General features: G+C 40.4%; 1 protein-coding gene across 2 annotated transcripts in view; it reads left to right on the forward strand.

Moving 5' to 3' along the window:
* PLCB1 (phospholipase C beta 1) overlaps positions 1-25258 on the forward strand; it is a 331414-nt gene that overhangs the window by 224404 nt on the left and 81752 nt on the right. For both annotated transcript variants that reach the window (XM_015620526.1, XM_015620527.1), the window contains exons 10-16: positions 2053-2199; positions 8580-8737; positions 12071-12153; positions 17267-17351; positions 17875-18052; positions 23671-23741; positions 24295-24391. In XM_015620526.1, the coding sequence (XP_015476012.1) occupies positions 2053-2199; positions 8580-8737; positions 12071-12153; positions 17267-17351; positions 17875-18052; positions 23671-23741; positions 24295-24391 (819 nt within the window). The remainder of the gene's footprint in view (positions 1-2052; positions 2200-8579; positions 8738-12070; positions 12154-17266; positions 17352-17874; positions 18053-23670; positions 23742-24294; positions 24392-25258) is intronic.

Raw genomic sequence — 25258 nt, forward strand, 5'->3', positions numbered from 1 at the left:
TGCCAGTAATTGAACTTGCAAATTGCTTCACTTTCTGAAATGCTGACTGCTTAATTGTGATAGGGGAAATCACATTTTAGAGCCATGAGCTCAGACAAGTGTGTAACTCAGAAGCTGCTTAACTATAAGTGTGAATAATGCTCGCTGGGATTTATGTTAATACCAGCAGCGATGCACAGGAGGACCATCTCCATCTGAAAAACAAGGCCCCTGTTTGTCAGGTGCACTTGGAGGATTAGAACACAAAGATCACTTTGAGGACCTTGAAGACTACACATGCATGAATCAACCTATCTGTATAACAAAATGCAAGTGGCAGCTATCCCATTCGGAGCTTAACTGGTTTTTCCTCTATTATTTCACTTGGTATGGATACACCACACAACCTCTCCCTATATCCTGGTAAACTTGGTGCAGAGTGTTCTCTTAGGTGGATTTCAGATTAAGCTAACTCCATTATAGAACATGGTACTGTTTGCATTCTGTGGTAGATTCAGGCAGTGGAAAGGTTGTTCCTAAACCTTTAGTTTCATGAAAAACTGCAGTAGTGGGGTTTTTTTCCCTGATTTTCACCTTCCTGCATCTTTTCTTGTGGAAAGGAAAGTACATGGGCCTCCATCTCTGGATGATTAGTTACCCTATAACAAAGCAGCTGTGGAGCCTGACTGCACTCAGATTACAGCTTTAAAATAATGTATGGACTCAATGTTTTTCTTTCCAACCATCTTAAAATTGTTGTCATAAGAATGAATGGCAATTGCTTTGCTCTGTATTGTCACTGCATTTCTATTCTTATGAATAAGTTTGTTTAATGCTACCAGTCTTGGATTGTTATGAAAACGAGGATGGGCACTTAAGACTGTTATATCTTTTCCTTTCTGAGCAAGAGCCAGATCAGTTCCAAGCACAGATCTTAAGTAAATGCTTTACATGCAATATTTGCATCATGTGGTTACAGGATATTAAAAAAAAAAAAAGGACAGGGTTGTCTGCTACTTTTTAACATCCTAGAAAAATATGTGTAAGTTTATATGTTTTAGTATAAAAACAGCTTGGTCCTGAAAGGAGAGAGTAGCAAAGTCAGGAGTAGAACTGAAGTCTTCAAATTTTCTATGCTCTCAACAGGCAAATGAGATTTTGCTTGAACAGACTGTGCAGAATATTTTGGGTTGGGAACAAGAGGTAAGAAATTCTCATTGTTGGAAGTCACCAAACATGCAGTTCAGAGATACAGAAAATCTGTTTTACTGTAGGCAGGGGCTGAAATAACTAAAGATATGTGGTTGAGCAAACAGATGAAATTTAGACAAAAGAGCAAAAAATACCAGTAAAAGAAAAATGTATTAAATTTGTTCAATTAAGCAATAATCTTCAGTTACAGATTACTGGATTTCTTTTTAGTCTAAATGCACAAATTGACACCCTAAAGTCAACTTTATGCAGAAGGCTTGACAGCAAAAGTCCTCCTGCTGTAGTAAAAATTATGGGGATATTTAAGCTGAGGATAGGACCCAGCTTTCTAATTTGACAGCAGCATATAAAATGATCATTTATGCTGGCACTCCAGTGAGATATGAATTAGAAGACAAATATAAAAATGACAAAGCTAAGCTTAGTTCCCATTTGAAAGGTAGTTCATACACACCGAACTCAAGAGAGGTCAGAGTTACCTGTGTCTGTGGCTCTCTGCAGGTTTCTTGGTTTCCTCAGGAAAGCATGCTTTTTGTCCCCCAAAGACCCCCTTCCTTCATGGGCTTAGATCTGTTTTTGCTGTAACCAATTCCCCCATGCACTTGATTTTCTGTAGATGCTGATTATGGAGAGATTCATATTTGTTACAGCTAAAGGGGTGTGTGTTACCAACAACTTGGATGGCTGGAAATGAGGTAGCAGTAACAAAAGAATATTTGGATAACTGGGTGCAAGCCAGGCTGATGGTTATATGGTCTTTCACACATGCATTTGTGTGAGTGTATATTGAATTTATCTGCATGTCATAAAATCTGTAGCTGAAATTAATTGGTGCTTTCCCTGGCTCTGTGTTTCTCTCAGGACAGATATCCGTGGATGGATTTATGCGGTATCTGAGTGGAGAAGAGAACGGCGTCGTTCCACCCGAGAAACTGGATTTAAATGAAGATATGTCTCAACCACTGTCACACTATTTCATCAACTCCTCACACAACACCTACCTCACAGGTACAGCAGTGTTGCACAGATCTAAATTCTTACCTTACAAAATTTCTGAGTGTATTCTCAGTGGTAATGTAAAATACACTAAAAACATCAGCATTAAACAGATGATGGAGTTCAGTCTTCAGGGAACCAAGGGTGGCACTTGATTTTTGTTGCAGCTGCAACAGATGTGCATCAAATACACTTTCATTAACAGGTGAGCAACAGTTGCATTGTTCAGATAAGGCCTGGTCAGAAACCCAGTGAAGTCCCTGGAAAGTTTCCCTCAAGTAGAATTGCAGATTAAGGCCCATCTTTAGGGAGGAGAATGAACATCGTACTTTTTATGACAACAAAGTTAGCAAGACAAGCGTGCAAAGCAGAATATGGAAAACATCTCTGTAGCTCATAAATTTGCCCCTAAACATTAAATCTGGCAGTTTGTTGTGCTCCATGAAATTTGCTTTGATTCAGAGATTAGGGAGGTTCCAACATGGCACATAACTTTCTGACAGCCCATAAATGCAAGGAGTGGAAACGACTTCCTAACAATATCTAACATCTGAGCTGAAATTTTTAGGTGCTGTCATGGTTTTAAAAAGGCTGAGCATCCAGAAGGTCCCGTTAATTAGAGTTACAGTCTGAACTGTATTGTTTGCACAGCAAAGTCAACAATGCTTTAAGACTCAGAAAAAGCTAAGGCAGTTTAGGAATTCAACATTTGGCATTCATTTTCTAGTCCAAGGTTGTGTTAACTTGTGAGAGAATAATTGTAAATTTACTATTTTAGTTTGGTTTACATAGGAACAAATGTTTTGGGCAAGCAGATGTGCACAAGGGGTTCTCTCCTGTTTGATTTGATGTTTGCTTTGTCCTGTCATGTTTGCTAATGACTTAGCATTATGTTTAATTTTAAAAAATGATGCTGCACTGAGTGTTAAAAATGTGGTTTATGTGAAATGTAGGCTTTTTAATGGTGTTAACAGACTGGCCTTAACTGACCAACTCCTTCAGAATGCCAGTATGCCAAAACATAGACAACCTCAGGCAGTGGTATTGCCCACTTTAAACAGACCTCATGGGAGTTATTTTCATCTGCTTTATGTTTGTTACAGCTCTTTCTCCAGCACCTTTGCCAGCTTTGATGGAGTGAATGAACTGTCATTGTTTCCATTAGACACCATTTTTCAAGGGTTTATATCTCGGCTGTAAAATGTGTTTTGTGCTAGAACTTGTCACATAAGTATTTGTTTTGACAGCGATTTTCTTTCTCTGAATTAAAAGAAACAAAAATCATTGTGGCCACTTTTAAGTTATGATTCCAATATGCAGAAATTTATGCTCTTTGGTGGGGCAAAGACGTGGCCAAAGCAAAAGCAATTTTTAACTATGATGTTTTGCAGACCTCTTACATCCAATATGGACTTTGTTCTGTCACTGGGGATTAGTTGGTGCTTAAGCCAAATGCTGCAGCTTTATACAGATATTCTGGAGAAAAACAGTACAGTAGTAATGCAAGAAGCTCAGGCCTGTGGGAGGTTTAAAGAAGATACGATTTAAAGTTGATCTGAAGAGATGAAAACTGCTCTCCCCTCTACCAGCAGGAATTTATAGCCATGTCCATAACACAGAATTTTATCAGGGCTGGTCAGGACAGAGATGTGTTCCAAAGGTTTAGAGGTACAAAAGCCAAAACCCAAAGAATTAAGGATGGGAATTTGTCATTAGTCCAACCTATCATATTTTTTTTTTTAACTGCACTACAAGTGACCTCACATGTTTAATTATTTACCTTGACACTTACTAAATTTGCTTTGACTTGTACGTGAAAGTCTGCAAATCATCTCAGATTGCATCTACAGGTTTCTTTGCCTGCATTTCCAAGTAACTTCAGAGGCTGTATTTGGAAACATAATCTTCAGTCTTAATTTGACAAAATATTCCTATCTTAGTAAACTGGGGGGAGTAAATCAGGATGAACTCAGGGGATAGTGCAAGAGAAGCTTGAAACTCTATCAAATTCCTTTCCAGAGTGCATGTTTTCACATTTACAGGCACAAACCACAAGCCCTTCCCTTTTAGTGTGTTCATTATGTTCAGTGAATGTGTGGCAGCTGGCCGACAATTGCATTAATGATTTGATTTTTATCTGTGCATTACAAAAACTGACAGTCTTAGATTTTGCTCTGAACCTACATCAGATACAGTAATCACATTCCCATTTGCTTTTTTCCAACAAGGAAGTAAAATGAATAAAATTAATGGTGGCAGCCTATTCCTTTCCTCCAGAAGAGTTTGAAGGGTCTGCTCAAGTGCTCATGGCTTTGGAAGGGAAACCTTGGAAGCACCTTTGCCCTGATTGTGGCCATGAAATAGCAACTAGTCATGTAATAATTATCAGGACAATAAGAAAACCATTCAGTTTGGCATTACTTTATGATTACTGAGCTTAATGCCCTACCAATTATCTCTCCCTTTGTTAGTTTTTTTAACCCAGAAAAAATCTTGCACAAAGAAGCAATATTATAACATAAAAAGCACCATGTGCACACTCTGAATTTACTTTTAATTACTGATCATTTTCCTAGCCTTTAGTAGAAACCCTTGGCAGTACATCAAGTGCTGATTATTTATTTAGAAGTGTTACTGCTTTCTTTTTTCTTAGGGAAATGTAATTTTTAAGAACAAAGGTAAAAACCCATGAAGAAAGAAGTGATTTGCAGTGAACCTAGGCTAACTTAAAGAAATGTCATCTTTGAGAAACTTTTTTTACTGTCTCATCTTTTATTCTCACTGGTATCGTATTTATTACTTTATTCCTTTGAACCCTTAAAGTGCAACCCTGCTTTTTCCTGGACTCTCACCTCACAAGTTTCTGCTGTGGGCACAGTGGGGAGTGACTTTGCAACTTCTCTTCACCCAAAGTCAGAGACAGATGATGACATATCACACTCAGCCTTACGTGTTTTGAAGGCTGGGCAGCTTGCTGTTGTATATGGGAAATGCAAAGTACTAAAATCACACGCCTTTTACATGTGTTTTGGCTAAAAGAAACAATAATCTCAGCAATAGGTTGCTATCAGCTGAGCACATGTGGCCAGTGTGGGACTATCCTGTTGACCTCAGCAGCTGCTTCCCTACTTACAGTCTGGTATTTCAGGTCTTTCTAGAAAAATGTCTCATGAAGGACAGTTCTCTTCTCTGTTGTTGCCTGTGACCGCTCATCTACCATCCTCCAGCTTCTCTGTTCTCAGTGATTCCTCAGTCCTCACTGTTGCTGCTTATTATCTGCATCCAGCACTTCCTTGTAACCTTCTTCATCTTCAGAGCCTTCAGAACAGTTTCCAAGCTGACAGCGCCATAGGGAAGGGATGGAAAGCTGGGTGACACCTTCCTGCTGCTGGCCACACATCCTGCTTTGGTCCAATGTGAAGTGTTAAAAACAACAGGCAAGGCTCAGAGCCTGATTCTGACTGACATACAGGCAGGAGCAGAGGATGTCACAGTGTGGGGTCTGAGCCCCTTGTCCTGTGCATGGTGAAATAGCTCAGGAGGAAAATAAATTCAGATAAATGTGCTGTGTCTAAAAAAAAATCTCAGCAGCCAGCACCTTGTGTGGCTGCTGGAGTGAGGAGCCAGGCTCCCAGCGGTGTGGGGCTCTGAGTTTGCACACTGCAAACCCTGCTGCATGATCCAGGGCACTGATTGCTTCTCCAGGACTTGTCTGGAGAGAGGATTTAGCTGCTCATGTTTGTGCCCAGCAAAGGGAGGACACAGGCACCTCATGCTGGGAGAAAGTGTTGGGAGAGAGGGAAGAAGCAGCCTCTGGTTCTAGAATAGTGAAGAGTCAGGTGATTCCAAATAGCTGGATCCAAAAATCCCTCAGTTTGGGGAGGAAAGATATCCTAAATAGATAGCAACCACGTTTTAACTCCATGTGTTGCAAGTAACTTTCACACAGAAAAACAGTGGGAGATGAATCCAACAAGGATGCACTTCCTGAGAAATGAACAGCTTAAAGTTACAGAGGTGTGAAGTGCTCTGTGTGGGGAAACCTGGGTCATATCCTCAGCTTAGATCAATCAGCACTGACTCATTCTGCATAGTGTCCTGTCAGGTATTATTTAGCAAATTATATTTTTCAGAAAAGTAAATTTTTGTCAAAATCCATTTCTCCTTAGCCCATACAGAGTGATGGAATGCAAATGTTATATATGGTATTACTGTAGACACTGCTTGTATTGTAGAAGGGAATACATAATGCTTTCAATTTCCAGTATTAGAAAATTGATCTGTACTCAGGCTATTAAAACCAGACTGGAAGTGTTCCCTTTAGTGTTATCACATTTTAAAATGCAAAAGGGGTATTTTAAAATAAATGCAAACAGGGGCTCATACAATAGAAATTTCTAAATAATACATGCACCCCACTTTTGGGAGAGCATTCCTCATATTCTCTATTTCAGAAAAACAAGCTGTTGGGACTATTAAAATGTGTGCTAGCATTTTACACTCTGCCTGGGAGTCTTTCTGAAGATTGTATGGTTTGGAGGTTGAATATCCTCTTATCCTTTGCAGGAATCCTTCCAAAACGTCTGAGCCTTATTAATAAGGTAGTGTGGGAAGTGTCATATGGCAAGTGGTGCATGTCATGATTTACTTAAGCACTTTTGAAGGTGAAGGATCTTGGAGCCCAAAACACTTAACAATGATAACCACCAGGAGTCTCTCGGAAATAGAGTTTGTTAATCATGGAATAGTTTGTTAATCCAAACTCAGAATGCTCTGAGGGAAAAGAAAGACAACATTAGAACAGTTTTCTAAGTGAATGTGGGCTTTTGAGGCAGTAGAGATCAGTGGAGCCCTATGAGAGCCAGGATTTCATAAGCAGATGCTTAGGGATGAGTACATGGAAATGTGAGTTGTTATTCCCTGATCTGTGCTTATGCTTGTTTGCATCCTGCAAAGAAAAAGAGCCACTACTTAACCCAGACACTGGAACTGCACCAAAAAGGCTTTTGTGTGAGGAGAGATAATCTGCAGTAATCAAAGGTGAAACAGGAAAAAGCTAAATTAAAAAAAAAAAAAAAAAAAAAAAAAAAAAAAAGACACAAAGACACATTGCCACTTTGCTGATTCTGGATTTTCAGAGCTTTCCAGAACTGGCCATTTTCCTCTGTTATTAGCAGATATTTCTCACTGGTTCTAGCAGGAATTCTTATGGATTTCAACAGGAGTAAAGTTAATACCTTGTGGAGTATTTATGATTGCTCCACTTCATGTATCAGATAGAAACTGAAATGAGGGATTGTCAAATAAGAAGTGGTTCTGTTACAGTTTCTAGTGCAAGGTAAAAACAGACAATGCTGTTTTGTGAAGCAAATCCCAAAATGTGTATTCCCCAGCATAAAACCTAAACACAGAATCACAGGGACAATAAAATGAGGATTAATCTGCATTACAGTGTATGCCAGTCTAGATGAAGTATTTGTATGTCCCCCAGTCAGCAAAGAATCTTTGCTGTAAGTGAACTCACTGCCTCCTTAAAAAAAAAATCAATTTCCTTCAAGAAATCCAGGAAGATCTTCTCAGCAAATCTGCTAGAAAGCAGGAAACTGCATCCATTTTCTTCACATCTAAAAGAAGCACAAAGCCATTCTTCCGTTCCATCTCTGCTGCAAGAAATTTGTATCTGGATGACTGGAATCAAACTTCTTGCAGCAGATGAAGACAGCCTGGCTGGATATCCTTCCCTGATTCCAACTGGACTTCTTTGTTGGCTTGGGAATATTTTTTTGTGTTTCTTTTTCAATATTTCCCAAGTTTGGAAAAAATGAGTTTTCCTTCTTGATTTTTAGGCTTATATTATCTCATTATTGGAAAAGGGCAGTTTAATTGAATTTCTCCCTACATGATACAGTATCACATCAGAAAATTTAACTGACCAACTCATTGCAGTGGTTAGCATATTTAATATTGATTTGAGACCAAATGATGGTGCCATTAGTGACTGCAGGGGATTTGTTTCATCTCGTACGAAACTGCATTGCGTGTTGTGAGAAAATGTGCTCTTGGTCTCCTGAGTGGCTTCTGAATTTCACATTGCTTGTCAAGGGATGACAAAATCTCATAGAACTAAGCTTTTATATTATTCTTATTTTATTTCATGTATTTGAGCTGGCTTCAGCTGGGTTATTTCTATTTGACTGAGGGCAGGATCCAAACCATGACATTGATTGTGCCAAAGTAATTTCCGTTGTGTTCTTACTCTTTTCGTATTCCTTGGAGTGTTATTCCTCTCAGCCGAGGGTAAAAGCTGCTGTTAATAACTCTAATTATTGTTAGCTCAGTTGTATCTATTCCTGAGGCCCAGAATGACTTCCTTTTTTTGTGTTCTGTCCCAGCTGGACAGCTGGCTGGCAACTCCTCAGTGGAGATGTACCGGCAGGTGCTCCTGTCGGGCTGCCGCTGCGTGGAGCTGGACTGCTGGAAGGGACGGACAGCGGAGGAGGAGCCGGTCATCACACATGGATTCACCATGACAACTGAGATATCCTTCAAGGTACAGCACAGGGGTGGCTGCTTTAGCTGGGGAGGGTTCTTTTCGTGCATAACCATCACAGATCCATCACTGCCAAGGTGGGAGGGGCAGAAATGTGAGGGCAAAAAGATGCTGTACGAGGAGATTACAGAGCAGCTGCAGAATCCTTGGAAGATAAGAGTTTCAGTATTTGGACCTTGCGTGGGGAAAGGTTCCTGGTGGTCATGGCAGTGTGAGGAAAAGGGATTATGTGTTGTGACAGCAGTGCCATCTGGGGACTGGGCTTCATGCCCAGGTCCATGCTCCTGTGCACGTCCTGCAGCAAATCTCACAGGGACAGAATCAGGCAAGGCCACAGCCAGGGCTGGGGGACCAGGCACAGCCATCACAACTGGCTCTGCACAGAGACAAATGGGTGTGGAAGTGTTGGGAGAAACAACTGGTTGGGTTAGAGCTCCATGGGACAGAGCTGGAGGCTGCAGGATGTGAGCAGCAGTGCCCAGCACACCAGTTCACTCATTTTCTCCTCTCTGTCCAGTCACTGGGAGTGAGAGGCAAAAGTCTTCAACTGAGACAGGAAGTAGCAGCTAGATTTCGACAATTTGCAAGCCTTTAAATTCCTGTGAGTGTAGAATGTGCTGCTCATGGCCAGATGGGCAGGCTCCATGCACAGGACACTCGGCATTATATTTAAAATAAAGTAATAAGTCTATGTGCAATGTTATCCCTGATACTTGGGATCAGACCCAAAGCACTGGAGGATGAAAAAGAAAAATTAGTATCTTTGGAGGCTGTGAAGGGATATTTGTGCCATTCAAACCCTAAAGATGTCATCTTTACTATTTAATTTCATCTTCCATTTCCTTTTCTACAGTATAAGGTAGAGACCATACCCTTAGCAATAACCTTAAATTGTTATCTTCTTGTTCTTCTTAAAGATGTTTTTGATTTGAGGTGTTAGAGGAGCATAATGGAGGTGTTTTCCTGTAGTATTAGGAATGGTAGTCAGCACAGCTTATAATGATACCTCAGGAAATCATTTTTGAAGTGTGAAGAAATAATTCTTCATCCGAGACACTAACTCACCATGGAAATACATTTCCAGCCTTAGCTGTGTGCAAGAATATGTGGGAAAATGTTCATTAGTGACTTTGGTTATGTTCCAGGGATTACATGTGGCTTCTGTGCCAGCTACAGCTTTTGAGACATTTGTCCCATGCTTGAAACCTGGTTTTGGGTGGTTTTTTTTATCTTCTAGTGCCTTTCTTTAGGAAAAAAAAAACAAACAGGTCTGCTACAGACAGAACACCAAGTTTCACTTGTACCAGAACACTCCTTTTTTCCCAGATTGCTTTCTCTAATTCTTCCCTGATTGAGTTAACCACAGAAGCACGTAAAACAACCTTCTTGCACGTTTGTTATTAGCTTTCCAGTTATGTTTATGGGAAGCCAATTATGTTTATAGGCTTGGGGTTTGATTGCTGGAAGTCCTTTAATTAAGGAAGATGGCTCTCGACTGCTTTGGTCATGAGCAGGAATTTAAAACAAAGTTAATCTGAATTTTAAAAGGATCATTAGCGTGAACAAGATTTATCCCTGGATATTTTGATGTTCAACCCTTGGCATTGTGCTGGCAGGAGAGATGCTGGAAGGTATTTTAAACCTGCTCAGGAGTATTTCATCAGTCATTTCAGAGCACTTTTAATCCTCACAGAAAAATGTGAAAAACATCTAGATTTCTTTTCAACACACAGAGTATGCTGCTTGGCTGGGGAGGAGAAAAATGGCAGTGAAATAATGTGTCAGGAGTGTGAGAATCAATTCATGCCTTGAATGCTGAATCATTTATCAGCTCACACTTTTGCCGTGACCACGGCACAAGGATTCAGCTCAGTCTGCCGGCTTTCACAGCCTCAGACAGACTTCCTGAAGTGCAGAGGCAGCACTGTACACTCCCCATCCTTATGTTCCTGGGCTTTTTGGTTCCTTGGTTTTCCCCTCGCTTCATGACTCAGAAATCCGTAAGAATTTTCTCAGCTGCGCATTCAGAGCTGCTCCCAGGGTGGGATCCTGTAGGGAGCAGTGTGGATGTCATGCCACAAGCAGGGATCTGTGTGTGTGTGTAACCATGTTCACACCTTGGAGAGCAGCTTCAGGTGAATCATTCTGCAGCTGGAGCCATGTGTGGAACCTGCCAGCTTGTTTCTCTCTGGCCATGGAGCGTTTGCCTTCACTGAACCAGTGTCTGAGCTTTTCATCCTCACATCAGTGCAGTCCTAATTTTACCCTGCCAGGTTATTTTCCCCACTCATGCAGGATTCCATCCCCTCTTGCAGCAGGAAGGCAGTTGAAAATAAGTAGGCCAGAAGAATGTACCAGAAGCTCAGTTTTTCTTTTAGGAAGTGGATTTCTTACAGTTACACTTCTCAGTTTAGCCTCTAAGAGTACAGAAAATGAACAAGAGGAATCCTCAGAGAAAGCTTGTTTAAAATAAATACATCTTTTAGGCTTTAGTCATTCTTGTGATTTGGCATGGCAGAGACTTATGGGTTCCTAGAAACTCCAGAGTTTGCCAGTGTATGAAAAGTCTTCAGTGTTTTGTATGTTCTTCTGGAAGAGAGATTTGTTCCAAGAGGGAAACATTTCATAATTTGTAACAATGAGTGCATTTATTGTGCACCTCACTAAAATCATCTTTATCTTGATGACTTTTAGAATGATAGAAAATAGATGACTTTAGATATAGAAAAATGACTTTTCTACTGGATTTAGTGTTTCCATTTTCCATAGAGCTGACAGGAAACTTTACAGAAGTTTCCTTTTCTGAGTCCTCTGATAATTACCACAGAACCAACTGTTTTAATTGAGTAAAGATTTCTTCTTTCCTTCCTTTTGCATTAAAGGGATTTCTGTCATCAAAAAAAGAAAAAAAGAGGGAACTAAAATGTGAGCCAGAGTAAGTAAGGATTTTATGGATACATGCTTGTGCTGATGATGATTAGATGATCTGCCATTGTCAGAACATGTTGATTAAAGCCATGGCTGCAGGCATGGAACAACTCCACACCAAAACCAAGCTTTACATTTAAACTGTTGATTTTGGCAGACATAAGTCATTCCTTGGGAAATGTGGTGCTTGAGACTTATCAGACATTTTGGAGATTTGATTGGAGTTCAGGTTGAAGAATTTGGTTGTGGCAAGAGCATATCCAGAGCTTTCTGGGATGTGTAGGAAGGAAGGTCTGATCTCAGGGAATGATTTCCAAGCTTGTTGGGCCTTTTCTGTCTTCAAAGGCTAAAACTCTGCTTCTTTAGTGAGTTAAATTTGTAACTGTGTTTATTTTGATTCTTTAGGAAGTAATAGAAGCTATTGCTGAATGTGCATTTAAGACATCGCCCTTTCCAATCCTCCTTTCCTTTGAAAATCATGTGGATTCGTAAGTAATTACCACATTTTTTTTGTCTGATGTTTCATTTTTTATAAGGTCTAGGCATGGAATTGTGTGTGCACTTGTAACACAAACAACAGCTCTTATCCAAAAATGAAATTGGGCCTGTTCTTGAAAACCTTCCTGAATCAGAACCTTTTGTATGAGAGAGGAAGTTTGATTGTGAGAGGGATTTTTTTGTTAACTTTTCACTCTCAGTATGTCCTGCTGGAATGTAGCAATACTCCAAAGAAAACAAGGCAGTATTTCACCTGCTTGTGACCCTATTCTGTGCTACAAACATATTCAGAATTTGCTCTGTCTCTCAGGCCAGAGCTATGGACTCCTAGGACTGCAAAGTAGGTGGTGTGGATGACCAGGAACTGTTAGTTTCTGCCAGAAAAATAACAAAATAACAGTTTGCATAAATTTATTAATTTTTTTTTTTTTTTTTTTTTTTTTTTTTTTTAGTTACAAGAAAAGGACAATTTTTCTGTGTAAGAAAAGAAAAAATAAATGAGAACACTTCTAGCTTTTCTCAGTGTTCTATTTTATTTTTATAGTTGTTTTTTTGGTTTTTTTACATTAACTTTGATTTTGAATGCAGAGACCACATGGTTCAAAGTGGGTGTGACACTGGCACATAACACTTAACTTGAATTGCCTTTTCTCCTTTCGTGTTTTTTTGCTGTGAAAACATTTCCAACATTTCTGGGGGCAGTTTGGACTTAGAAACTAATTTTTGGGGTTTGGTTTGGTTTTGATTTTTTTCAATGTAAAATAAAAATATTCTTGGGGCCTGGCAAAACAGCTGAAGTATTTTAACCACAAGAGTTACATTTTCCTTCCTTGAAAGTCATTATGACTTAAATCTTTGACTGTTCCAGGGTGATCTGTTCTATTTTAGGAAGGTAAAGAAGTAAAAAGATTTATGAAAATAAACTCCTGTCAGATGGGGATTTTTTTTAACATGCAAAAGTTCCCTTAAAATTCTAAGATGAACCAGTGTCAGAATTAAAGGTAGTGTGACACTGCAGGAATGTGACAGAAAGGGAGCAGAGTTCCTGCTGCATGAATCTGTTATTTACAGTTCCCCCATGGACCTTTCCCTCAGCAACCTCCAGCCATGGAATAAGGAATTAACTTTATGTGGAATCTCTGATATCCCTTTCCATACATTGATAATTCACAGGTCTTTAGCAAAGCAAGTTTGCAAAGCCATGACCAATTGCTTTCTCTTTCTGAGGCTTTCCTGCTAGTGAATATTTTCTTCTATAGTAAATGATCAGACTCAGTGTGTGTGTTTTCTGATTTTGCTTTAGCTGAAAATAATTTCTACTTGTTTTACCAACTTCTACAATTACCCCTTAATTCCTTCACTAGCTGCTGGAGAAATCTGCAGTTAGTCATGCCACTCACAGAAAAGTTCACCTAATTTCATGGAATGCTCCTTTTGTCTTTTCCTTTACTTGGAATGTTGTTTTTCTCCTAAATCTTAAAGCTGGACTTTGCCCTAAATGTTAACAAAAAGGGCCAATTTTTTTTAGCATTTCTGTCAAACAAATCCTGTTTCATCAATTCTTACTTCTAGGGGACCAAATATTGTTTTTCTGCTTTTCAAGTTGCAAGAGTCGTTTGTGAAATTCTGGTCCCCCCAGAAATTTTGGTGTTGGCTTAAACATAAATACAGTTTAAGCCTGTGTTCATGGCATTTAAATATACTAAAATTATCAGAGGTAAATAAGTTTCACATCCCCACCATAGATATGACAGTGGTAATCACCACAGGACTTAAAGTGCATTTTTTCTTCCTTTTGGTGTATCTTCATGGGAATATTTTTGACACTCTTTGTCCACCTAGGGGAGAAATCACTTTTTAGCACATTCTGTAAATCATCTCATTTGCTTTCCTTTGATGTGTTTCCTAGAAGGGCTCCTCTCCAATATGTTCATAGCACATGAAAGATTTTTAGAATTTTTATTTTCTTTACTATAACTCCACTATTAGTGTATTATATTTTTGTATTATTATAACACTATTATTGTATTAGTGTTTATATGCAATAAAAAGTTAAGAAAAAGAAGCAAGCACGTAACTTCTACATGACATAAAATATTACATATGCCATCATTTATAGTGAAGTCAAAACATGCCCACTGAAAAGAAGACCACTAAAAAAGCTGTGGTTCTGTGAAAAAAACCAGAGAAGTGCCCTGAAATTGTTGAAAAGACCTCAAGAAGACCTTGAAGTTTGAAATGGGGCTTGCAAGATGATAAGCAATCTGCAAATCTGAAAGCAGACACTCTATAATTAGAAATGCACTGATGACATAGCAAAAAGGTTAAGTGATCCTTGAGCAGTATCCATATAAGATTGCTTCCAAGATTAAATTTAATTACAGTTATTCATACTGCTGGTTTCTGGCTGGAATTGTTGCTTCAAATATTAACAGGATTTTTATCACTTTTTCATCCCACACTTTGAATTATTTTAGACTCTTCTGGGAAGCATCTGTGCCTTTGTCTTATGCAGAGGAAGTATCTCTGCAGAAGTGATAAAAACGTAATGTTGGGAGCAGTAGTTGTGCCAAGGAGCCTCTGTGGTTGACCTTCATAATAGACATGATACAAACACTGTAAAACAAGGTGCAGGCAATACAATAATGGTAGTGAAAACATTGCTTAATATTTATATTTCTATATCTCCAGGTGTCATGTTCCCCCTTTATGTCCTCTTGCCCTGGCACATTTTGGGGGCATTTGTAATTAGGCTGTGTGCTACCTGTCCATGTCTGCACAGTAAAAATCGTAAAGCAGATAAAGTCAGCTCTTAGCAGGCAATCAATTTTCACTGCAGTGCACGAGTGCTGAGAGAATTTCCAGTAACAGGAGATGTGAACCAATAAATACTTGGGTTTTGACTTCATAACAAAATAGAGGGAAGATACTGACTTAGAAAATTTGATGTTTCTGTTGCTCTGGTTCATAGTTTTCAAAGAATGGAAAATAAAAGGAAACAAGTATTCCAACTTAAAATATTTAAATAGGGGTATGAAATCTGCTATTCCTAATGATCTCTCTCTTGCAACAATACATTCATAGATACATATGTTAGGGAGAGAAGAAACACAAAAATCTACCACAAGGTAAATGCTGGTACTCATGAATATTTTTATTCCCTCTTAGAAACTTTTAAAAATATCTGTACACATAGTCCAGTTCACAAAGACAAGTAATTTTGTAATGTCAAGATTTTCCTCATTTGGCCTTGTTTACTACCTCAAGGGTTTTTTGTGGTATTAAAACCCATTAGTTTTTCACATAATTTTCCTACTTTCTGCCTCTGGGATGCAGTGACATTGGAATTTATACGCTGAACCAACATAACGTTGCATTACATTTTTCTCATTTGCAAAAATGAAAGTTCTCACTGTGCTCTCTTTGAGGTAAATATGTAATTAAACACCGAAGATCAGAAGAATTTGTTCTAGCTGTGGTGGTGACTGGGAATTTATTGCATTTAACTCTTGCTTTTTATGTTTTTGAATTCCTATGGAGAGTTCTTTTTGGAGTTGTGCCCATTTAAGGATGATGATGATGTCACATCCAATTACTATGGTTTCAATAAATGAGCTCTTTTGATTCAAGGAGTTGTCCTTTGAACCTTGTGGGTTCTGAGAGTATGGATCTGTTCAAAACACATGCTGGTGGAGAAGGCTGAAATGAAACTCACTCTAATGACCGCTGGATTTATGGCACATGCACACTCTGCTGGAGTGGTGCCTTTATTTCCCTTGGTAGCTGAGGGCTGGAAATATCCAGCACAATGTCCCAGCCTGATCTGTTTTTCCATCACCTTCTCCCGTGTGGGTTCTTCGTTCTGCTGCCTTGCTTGTCTTCAGCTTTATTTCCCATCCTCAGCCAAAAGTGCCTTTTAGCTTCTGTGCAGAATTGGCTGCATGCAAAACACAGCATTCATGAGATGCTGCCGGGATTTAAACTGCATGCAGCTCTTGCTTTGGGGAATAATTTAAAGCCTCCTCGCAGTATTTTTATGTCAGTGACTGAGCTAATGACTGCTTCACCCCCTATCTGCTTCCAGGGGCAGGCAGGATGCAGAGCCCAGGGAAATCACATTTTCTGATTGACATGTCATTTGGCCACCCAGCCTTCTTCTCAGCCCTGCTTTGGCCACGCTGACCCTGGGCATTGGTAACCACTGACCAGCTGGGCACAGCCAGGGTTGAACTCCTGGTTTGCAAGAGAAAAATGAGCTTCTTCTTTTCTTTATCTTTTTCTTTTTCTTTTTTTTCTTTTTTTTTTTTTCTTTTTTATTTTTTCTCTCTCTATACCCAGCTCTATTTTGTCATGAAAAGCAGCTCCATGGTAACATAACGGCTTATAGCATCCCTGTCTCTTCCATGATATGCAGATCCTAATTAACAGGAGCTGAGCAAGTTATATTAAGCCATACAAACCTGTCCTTTAATCGAGACTTCCCAACAGTGTCAAAAAAGGAAACTTTGAAAGATGCCTCAGCTCAAATGCTACGCATTTTAAACAGGCACATATAACAAAAATACTCCATTTTCTAAAATTAGAGAGTGACTGTGGTACTGAGCTGCATTTTAAGATGATTGAAGTAATGCTTCTGAGCCATAAAACCTATCTTCAGTCCTAAAACCTCCATCACTGATAGGCAGGAATTATTTAATCTTTTGGTTGCACTTTGGGAAAATTGGTTTGAAGTAGTTTGCTGAAGTTCAGTTTACTTATAGGGGATGTAGTGGAAGAAGAATACCAGGCATGTGTATAAAGTAACATGAGGGGGAAAATATTTAAATTTTGAATAAAAGTATTGCCTTAAAGAGTCAAATTCATGTTATGTTTGTTTCACTGTTACTCAATTGACATATGTCTTTACTTTGTGTATGTTCCCCTTTTAAACTCCATCAGAGGAATTGAAATTATTGCATGATATATGTAGGTCTCACTGAAAAATTCACAGCTATTGGATCAGGAAATTATATCTAGTTTGGGGTTATTGGGTACTCCATTACTGCTGCTGTCACTCTGGAGCATTGGTAGGACTCATTCCTTGCTTTCTTTTCTTCTCTTCAGCCCTAAACAACAGGCAAAAATGGCAGAGTACTGCAGATTAATATTTGGAGATGCACTGCTTATGGATCCATTGGAAAAATACCCGGTAATGTGCCTTGGTGTTTATCACATCACAAATGGCTGTGTGAATTCTTATTTAAGTGTCACAGTTCTGCCTCTTTCTTCATAGCAAGCCTTTCAGGCCAAAGGAGGGAGTTAAGCAACGCGTGCTGTTGGTGATTTAAGCATCATTTCTGGTGCAGAGATTGCCCTGATAAAGTGAATTGTGATCTTTTAAATGCAATTGATCCTTGTAGCCACCATTTCAAAACTTAGACTCTCGTATCTGAGCTATTACTTGTTTTGTAATAGCTATTAGTAATTTAGCTATTTGTAATAGCTATATAGTAATATTACTGCAGACATTTCATAAAGCATTTTTCTTCTTAAGTGCCCTCAGTAGCCCTGTTTCATTTAATGTTGACATTGCCTCTTGTGCAAAATCCGTTTCATTTTAACAGGGCTTACAGAGGTTACAGAACTGTCCTGTACCATGTGCTCCCTAAGAAACTGCCAAGAGCTTGTTTCCTCTGCCAGTCTAACGCATCTCTCCTCTTTCTTCCTGGAAGCTGGAAGCTGGGGTTCCTCTCCCAAGCCCTATGGATTTAATGTACAAAATCCTGGTGAAGAATAAGAAGAAGTCTCATAAGTCAGCAGATGGGAGTGCAAAGAAGAAGCTGTCGGAGCAAGCATCCAACACTTGCAGTGATACATCCAGTATGTTTGAGCCTTCCTCTCCTGGAGCAGGTAGGACTTGGATCTACTGATATTCTTCTCCCTGGATGCTTAATTACAGCTGCAATCCCGTCCATTTGCAGTACCCTAGCGAGGTAAAGGTGCACCAGTGTGGGTTTCTCAGCAGGAACCAACACTAAGGTGTTGTTGGTCCTGGGCTCTGTTCTGTGAGGGCTGAGGAATTCTCATGGTATGACCCAGGGCTCACTGATGTGTGCTAACGTTTCTCTGCACTGCTTATTAGGGACAGGGAGTGCCAACTCCTCCACCCTTGGCTGCCTTTCCTGTGAGCCCAAGTCCAATATCAAATATAAATGTTTCCTTTTCCCTGTTGCCTCTGGGCTGTGCCGGCCATTATTTGTTGTCCTTTGAACAGAACCCATTGCCCATGAGAGCCTCTACAGTACCTCAGGGTTTAGGATAAAGGGATGAGATGCCTGTTCCTCAGGCAGGGAAGGCTCAACCTGTTGTTGTCCTGCATTAGCTGGGAACATGTCATGGACCTTTATTTAAAGTGCTTTAAGGTGTTCTTCTGTTCTAGAGATGGAAACAGGCAAAAATAATAAAGTATCTATATCCTGATTCCCAGCCCAGTGTCTGTTCCCTGCACTGGAATTTCTTCTCCTATCAGGACTGAAATTTTGTGTTCTAATAAACACAGACATTTATGCCACAGCAGTAGAAAACTTACAGAGTAAATTGAAAGCTCTGCTAAAATAAAAGTTCATTGCCATTTGCCATTTAAAAACTTCTCCCCATTGTTTGTAGTTTTTTCTAAACTCTGATTAACTGAGCTGAAAATTTTCATGCTGGCAGTTTGCCCCAAGCTGAATTAACAAGAAAGAAATCCTGCTTCATTTGTGGATAACATTGTTTATCCTGTTAGCAGCAAAGAAAGAGTTTTCAACTGTTGTTTTTAAGAAACTATGAAAAGGGCACGCTTTGGAGTATGCTTTGGATTTCAAAGGAAGATTCATCCTGGTGTCAGGGATGACTTAATACTATTTTCTTGATTTGCTTTAGACAAATCCCAAGCAGGAGAAAAAGAAGTGTGTGTTCCAGCTGCATCCTTTCCAGCATTTGAAATCAGCCCTGCATTCCTAACTCTCCATTTTTGTTATCAGCACATGGTGAGGACAGTGGCAGAGAACACAACCTTGGCTTTCTGAGGGCAGCAACTTTGTCTTTCAGGAGCCTCTCTAGGAGATTTTCTAGGAAAAAAACCAGGCTGTGAATAAAGGTAATGATGATAATGTGAGGCAGAAGGGGCAGTTGCATAATAGGGTGTGTAATTTTACAAATTAACTGTGACTATTATGCCTGTATCACCTCTGTAACAGCCTCTGAATATGAAGATGAGCACTTACAAATTAGAAAATGCTGGAACTGAGACTGCAAAATTGCTGTGGTCACTTAGTTCATCCATGACTGCCAAAACACATTGCTTGTAGTCCTCGTGTCAGCCTCTGTTTCTCCTTTAGGGCTTGTGCCTCTTTCTGAGAATGCAATTAGTCAATATTTTTCCTCTCTCTGTCATTCAATACTTGATCCTAGCTAGAGGATCCTCAGTGAGTTTCTGTGGGGGTATCCAAACTGCCTGTGAGCTCCTGACAAACAGCAGTGAATTTATCTGAATGATACCTGTGGGAAGTGCAATAATATTAAACCAATTTTAGCTAAGGACAGACAAATCTGACAGAACTTAAGAACACTTTAGGGATGACTGACAAGGAACACCCAGAATGTCATTTTTCTAGAGTACTTTGAATTTTTAAGTATTCAGAGCTCCAGAGATTACAGCTACAGCTTACAGCTATGAGAATGCAGCATTTCTGTAAATCAGGTGCCAGTTCTAATTTCTATGGAGAGTTAAAAATAAATTATTCACCATTTTAAAAGAACATTGTGGTAGTGAAGAGTTTCCACGTGGCAGAGCCCAAGAGTCACCATGACACCTTTCTTCTCACATCTCCATATTGGCAATGTGTCATCCTGTGCTCCTCTACACCCAATACCAATTTCTTTCTGGAGTAATGCAATTAATCAGAAGCCTGATTGTTAACATTTCTCAACATTAAGTGTTTCAGTACTCCAACCTTAATAGAATCTATACATTTAGCCACTTGGACATATTATTCAAACTACTCTACTGGGTTTGAGTAGTCAGAATCTCTGCTGATCTCCAGGAGAAAGTTGTGTTGATTTAGCCTTCTGGAGATTCTAAATGAGTTTTTTCACAACAGTGCAAAAAAAAAAAAAAGTAGGAGTTCATACTGGAGTTGATATCAAGATTCGCTGTGTCTTACACTGCTTGAGGCTATTTAAACCCAAGAAAACCCATGTTTTTGATGTGTTATAAGACCATATAAAAGTGTAGTGATGGTGAAATGGTAGCAATAATTAAAGAGTTCTGGGCTTTGTAGGATGTCTTGCAGGATGCCCATGAAACTGATGTAGGAAGTGACTTCAACACATGTCAATGGAAAAAAACTTTTTCTAAAGATAGAGCAAAGATGACAAAGCAGAAGAAGAATTTCTGAGATAACCCTTGCAAGATAGATTGTAATTTTGGTAAACAAGCATCTTAGACCTGGCTGGTCTTGCTCAATGAACAGAAGTGAGCAAGCAAGATTTCCAAAGAAGTTCTATCACAGTGCAGAGGGAGCAGTGGCAGTTCTGCAGGGATGTGCATTGCTCCAAAAGCAGACCCATACTGAAAGGAGCTAAAACTTCCTAATGGAGCAGTATTTGAATATTGTTAAATAAGCAAATTGTTAGTTTCTCACTGATAGGATGATGGTTTTATCAGAGCAGTGGGTGCTGCAATGAAGGAGTCATGGAAGACAGAGAGAGGCCGGAATTGGCTCCATGGTTTCTTGATGCCTAAATAGAAAACGGGATAAAAAGTTTTAGGCTTAGTGTATGCAGCTGCTGCTGATGCCATCTGACACTATGGCCCATTGTTACAAAGCAAAATAGTTAATCAAACTGAATAAAGTTTATTTTTCCATTTTTAAAAATCACCAAGTGCTGATATACAGTGGAAAAAATCCAAAAGGTGATTGCCCTCCAGGATGCTGGTGGCTGCCTAGATGTTGCAGACTTAACAAGCTGCACCAGCAAGTACCACATTCATAATTCATCCTGGCCATTGTTTTGAAGGGGTCTGAGAAAATAGATTACCAGATTCCTCTGAATTTCAAGCACTGTCTAACCTTTGGTTTTATTAGTACTCTCAGCACCTGTCAGGAGGATGAGAATGGATAAAGTTTAGCACACTGCTTCCTCAACCCAGGGATTTGGCTTGTCATTCACAGCTCTCCTCATCATCCTCCAGTCAGTATTACCATGCTGAACCTCTCTATCCATCAGCTGGGGTTCAGCCTCCTTTGTCCTCTCCTTTTTTTCCTAAGGAGCACTTTTTTATCTCCTCCACACTTCCCCACTCACCAGGGACAGCTCCTTGAAAACATCCTTAAACCTGCCCTGTTATTTCACCGGAGTTTCCTGTGCCCTTCTGCCTGTGAGTGGTTGGCAGTATTTGTGTTCTAACTTGTGGTAGGGAGCAGCATCCTCTAATTTCTTGGTATTCTTCTGTCTGCCTCTGTCCATGGGCAGGCTTTTGTTCGACTTCCTTGGAGAAGGACTCGATTTTCACTGTATTTGTGAGCACTGAAGAGGTCCTGTGCTGACCTGGGTTTGCAGTCCCATCTGAATGCAGATAGTAATGATGGTATTACAGCTAATTGTCCCTTAGACACCCTCAGAGTGCCTTTGTGTCGCTGCCATCAATCAGGGAGAGAGGGCTGGGTGTGAGCACTGGGCCGTGCTGCTGGGGAAAAGGCAGTGCAGATGTACCATACCTCCTGGAACACTCTTTTTGATTCCATGCTGCCAGGCCTGTGTGTTACAAAACCACATGTCCTGGTTTTGCTGTCTGATGCAGAACTTGAAAATGAGATTTGATCTCCTTGGGAGTATTTGTGTTAAATGTTTTTAAAGAAATGAACACAACCGTGCGTTGTGTACTTTCCTCTCTGGACACTTCCAGCAAGAACAGGCTATCATGTACCTCTTATCTCAGAAGTGCAAGCTGGCCAAAATCTGCCCACCTCCCCCTTCTAGTGTTCTGTGCAAAGGGTTATTTTGCCAGTCTGGTTAAATCAATTGTGAGCTCCCCATCCAAAGATTGTCAGTACAAATCCAGTGAGAGCTTGGTTGGCTCTCTGCGTTGTGCTGAGCCTCCCTGAGCCATCCCTTGAGCCTGTTGAGCAATCATGTTATTTTCTTCAATGAAACATTCAGGAAGAAATGTGTTGATGAATAAAAGCCTGACATTTCAACATCTGCATCTGGAAGGAAGCACAGGCTGGGTAGTCATCGTTGGGTTGTGAAAGGCACACTCGTGTGCTTGGAAGGGGCCCGCTGGGCCAGATTGAGGCCTGCTGGAGCAAAGAGGAGTTTCTTTATTGACTCAGTGGGCTTGGGATTGGGCCCCAGATAGACAGGAGGAACAGAGAATCAATTACCATGCTCTGGAGAATTCGGGAATGCTGCATAGTAGTTAGATTTTTGTGCTGCCACTGCTGAAGAAAGCTGGAAGGTTTGTGGAATAAAATTGTCAGGGAGCGCTGTCACTCTTACGGGTGTGGATAGGTGACTGCAGGATAAGTAAATCTTCAGAAGTAAATCTTCCTTTCTGGAGTCTTAAGATGCACAGGGTACACTTTGACAGGTGGAGTTTCTAAAGAAAATATAAACTTGATATTCCTTAATGGTTTAATTTCTGATGCAACCAATCAAAACATTTTGAAGGCAAGGGGAGGCCTTCGTTAATTAACTTTAAAAAATTTACGTCTTGCCCATGGAAATTTGATGAGTGCACTGCAATTGGGGGCGAGGCAATAAATGGGTTTTATTTGGTCCCATTTACTCTGAGTTTTCAGGGAAAGGATGAGCCTTAGGCATCTCCTGGCATTGTTTGGTTCGCACTGCCCTCAGCTGGTGCAGCTCAGCTCTGCTCCAGGGCCTGACAGGCACCCCAAAGTGCTCTGCCAAGGGAATTGGTGTGAACTCCTGTGGCAGACCCTCCCAGCTGTGCTGCCTCAGTGCAGGGGCTGTGACATGCCCAGGACAGATGGATTCTGCTGAGCAGCCCTCAGTAGCACAGCACAGCGGAAGCTCATTGACTTCCATCCCGATATCTTCACCCCGTGCCGGCTGCTGCTTCCCAGAGTGGGTGAGGCATTCCCTGGTCCTGCATGGACCCTGCCACAGCTGAGTTTGAACTCACATCTTCACACTCTGGTGCCGTGTCCCAACCTCAGGAACATCTCAGAGCAGTCTGTGGAACTCTACCCCCACACTGAGCACACTGCACTCCTCTCAGCGCTGATTGCCAAAGAACAAGCATCAGGCAGCTGCAGAGGAAGAATTCTTGTTCGGTTGGGCAATAAGAACTTAAATCAATGCCGAAGACAGATGAGTCCCTGGAGAGCAGCGTTTGATTGGTGCTGTGACAAAAAGCACATGTACAGTGCAGTGCTACTTGCACATCTTTCTTGAATTTGTCACTGCTAATGGTGACTGTTGCCTCAGCCAGTCATTATCTTCTGCTTGAAACTTTTCAGGAGAAGCGGAGATGGAGAGCGACGATGATGACGACTATGACGATGACTGTAAGAAGTCGTCGATGGATGAAGTAAGGGCAGAGATGTGTTTTTGGGGATTGGGTTGGCTCCAGTAGCTGCGGGTTGGTGCACGTTAGCAGGAGTGGAGCTGCCATCCAGTGGAGAAAGGGAGGCAGAGCACCGGGAAGCACGGCACCAGCTTTTTCAGGCTGGTTGTTGGTTGGTTTGGAAACACATCTTTGTTCTGTTTATTTCTACTTTTATTTTCTCAGGATTAAGAATAAATAGCACCACAGCAGATCTGTTTTAGGCAGCTGCCTGTGGTGCATTTAGCATTGTTGGAAGAAAAAATTGGCATCAAAAACTGATATATATGCATGGGTAGAGGTAATGCAGGCCCTTCCCATAGCCACGTAAAAAGAATGAATGGAGCATCAGTTTAGTGTAAACATTTACATCTTCCAGCCCATTTTGTTCTTTCCTGTGTGACATTGCCTACATGAAGCATTGCCTTCTCTAGCCAAGGGCAGTGAAAGACACCACAATTGATAGAAAACCCAGCTTTGGCATTTGTGACCTCTGATGGACAGACCAAACTGCAGCATTTTCCTTTCTCTTCCCCAGGGTACTGCTGGAAGTGAGGCTATGGCCACAGAAGAGATGTCTAACCTGGTAAACTACATTCAGCCTGTGAAGTTTGAGTCATTTGAAGTATCAAAAAGTAAGTAAGAAACATCTTATACTTAAAATTACCTGCCAAGTGTTTGGCAGAGTTCTGCAGAAATGCTGCTTGGCTTCCTCTCAATTAGATACAGGAACACAGACAGAAAATGTTCCCTTGGTACCCAGCCAAATAAATCCATTTGTGTTTTGAAATCTCTTTTAAAAGTCTAAATATCCAACTTCATCAGCAGTAAACATGCTGACATTTCAAAAACAGTTTTGAAAGTTTTGTGCTTACATTGTCTTTGTTGTCTGTGACTGAAGAGTAACTTAAGCAGTTTGAGAAAGGTGGTCATAAATATTCCTACTTTTATTTTGCCTCTAGTACTTTTATAAAAGATACAGGGCAAGCAGAGTCTGCCCTTCCCCAAATGCATATTCACTTTCCTCCCTCTGTGTGTTGTAAAGAAAGGGCCATAATTTCACCCCCTGCTGGCTTTTACAGAAGATGCCTTGCTAGGAATGCACTCAGTGGCATCCTCAGTAAACACTGCAACATCTCTGCTTTCCTTGATGAAACCCCCCCACTGTTTGCCTGCCCTTTTTCACTTTGTTTTGACAGGTTTTAATGTGCTTTTGGAGCTTTTTAGTTAAAGAAGTGTACAGCATTTTAATTTATTCCGGATTTGTGGTGTCCTTGGCAGAGGACAGGTAATTGTTGCCTAAGTCCATGTCTCTATACAAGATTTGGCATTTACTTGTGATGAATAATAAACATGTCAGAAGTTCCCAACTGTTCATTTGTATGTGGGTATTTATACAGATACCACACATGAGCAGTCACAGAATCATGCAGGGAGCTGTGCTTGTTCCCTGTAGTAGTGTCCCTTTGGGTGTTTATAATCTCCTCCAGCTCTAATGAGAG

This window comes from Parus major, chromosome 3 (assembly GCF_001522545.3).
Source record: "Parus major isolate Abel chromosome 3, Parus_major1.1, whole genome shotgun sequence".
NCBI classification, from domain to species: Eukaryota; Metazoa; Chordata; class Aves; order Passeriformes; family Paridae; genus Parus; species Parus major.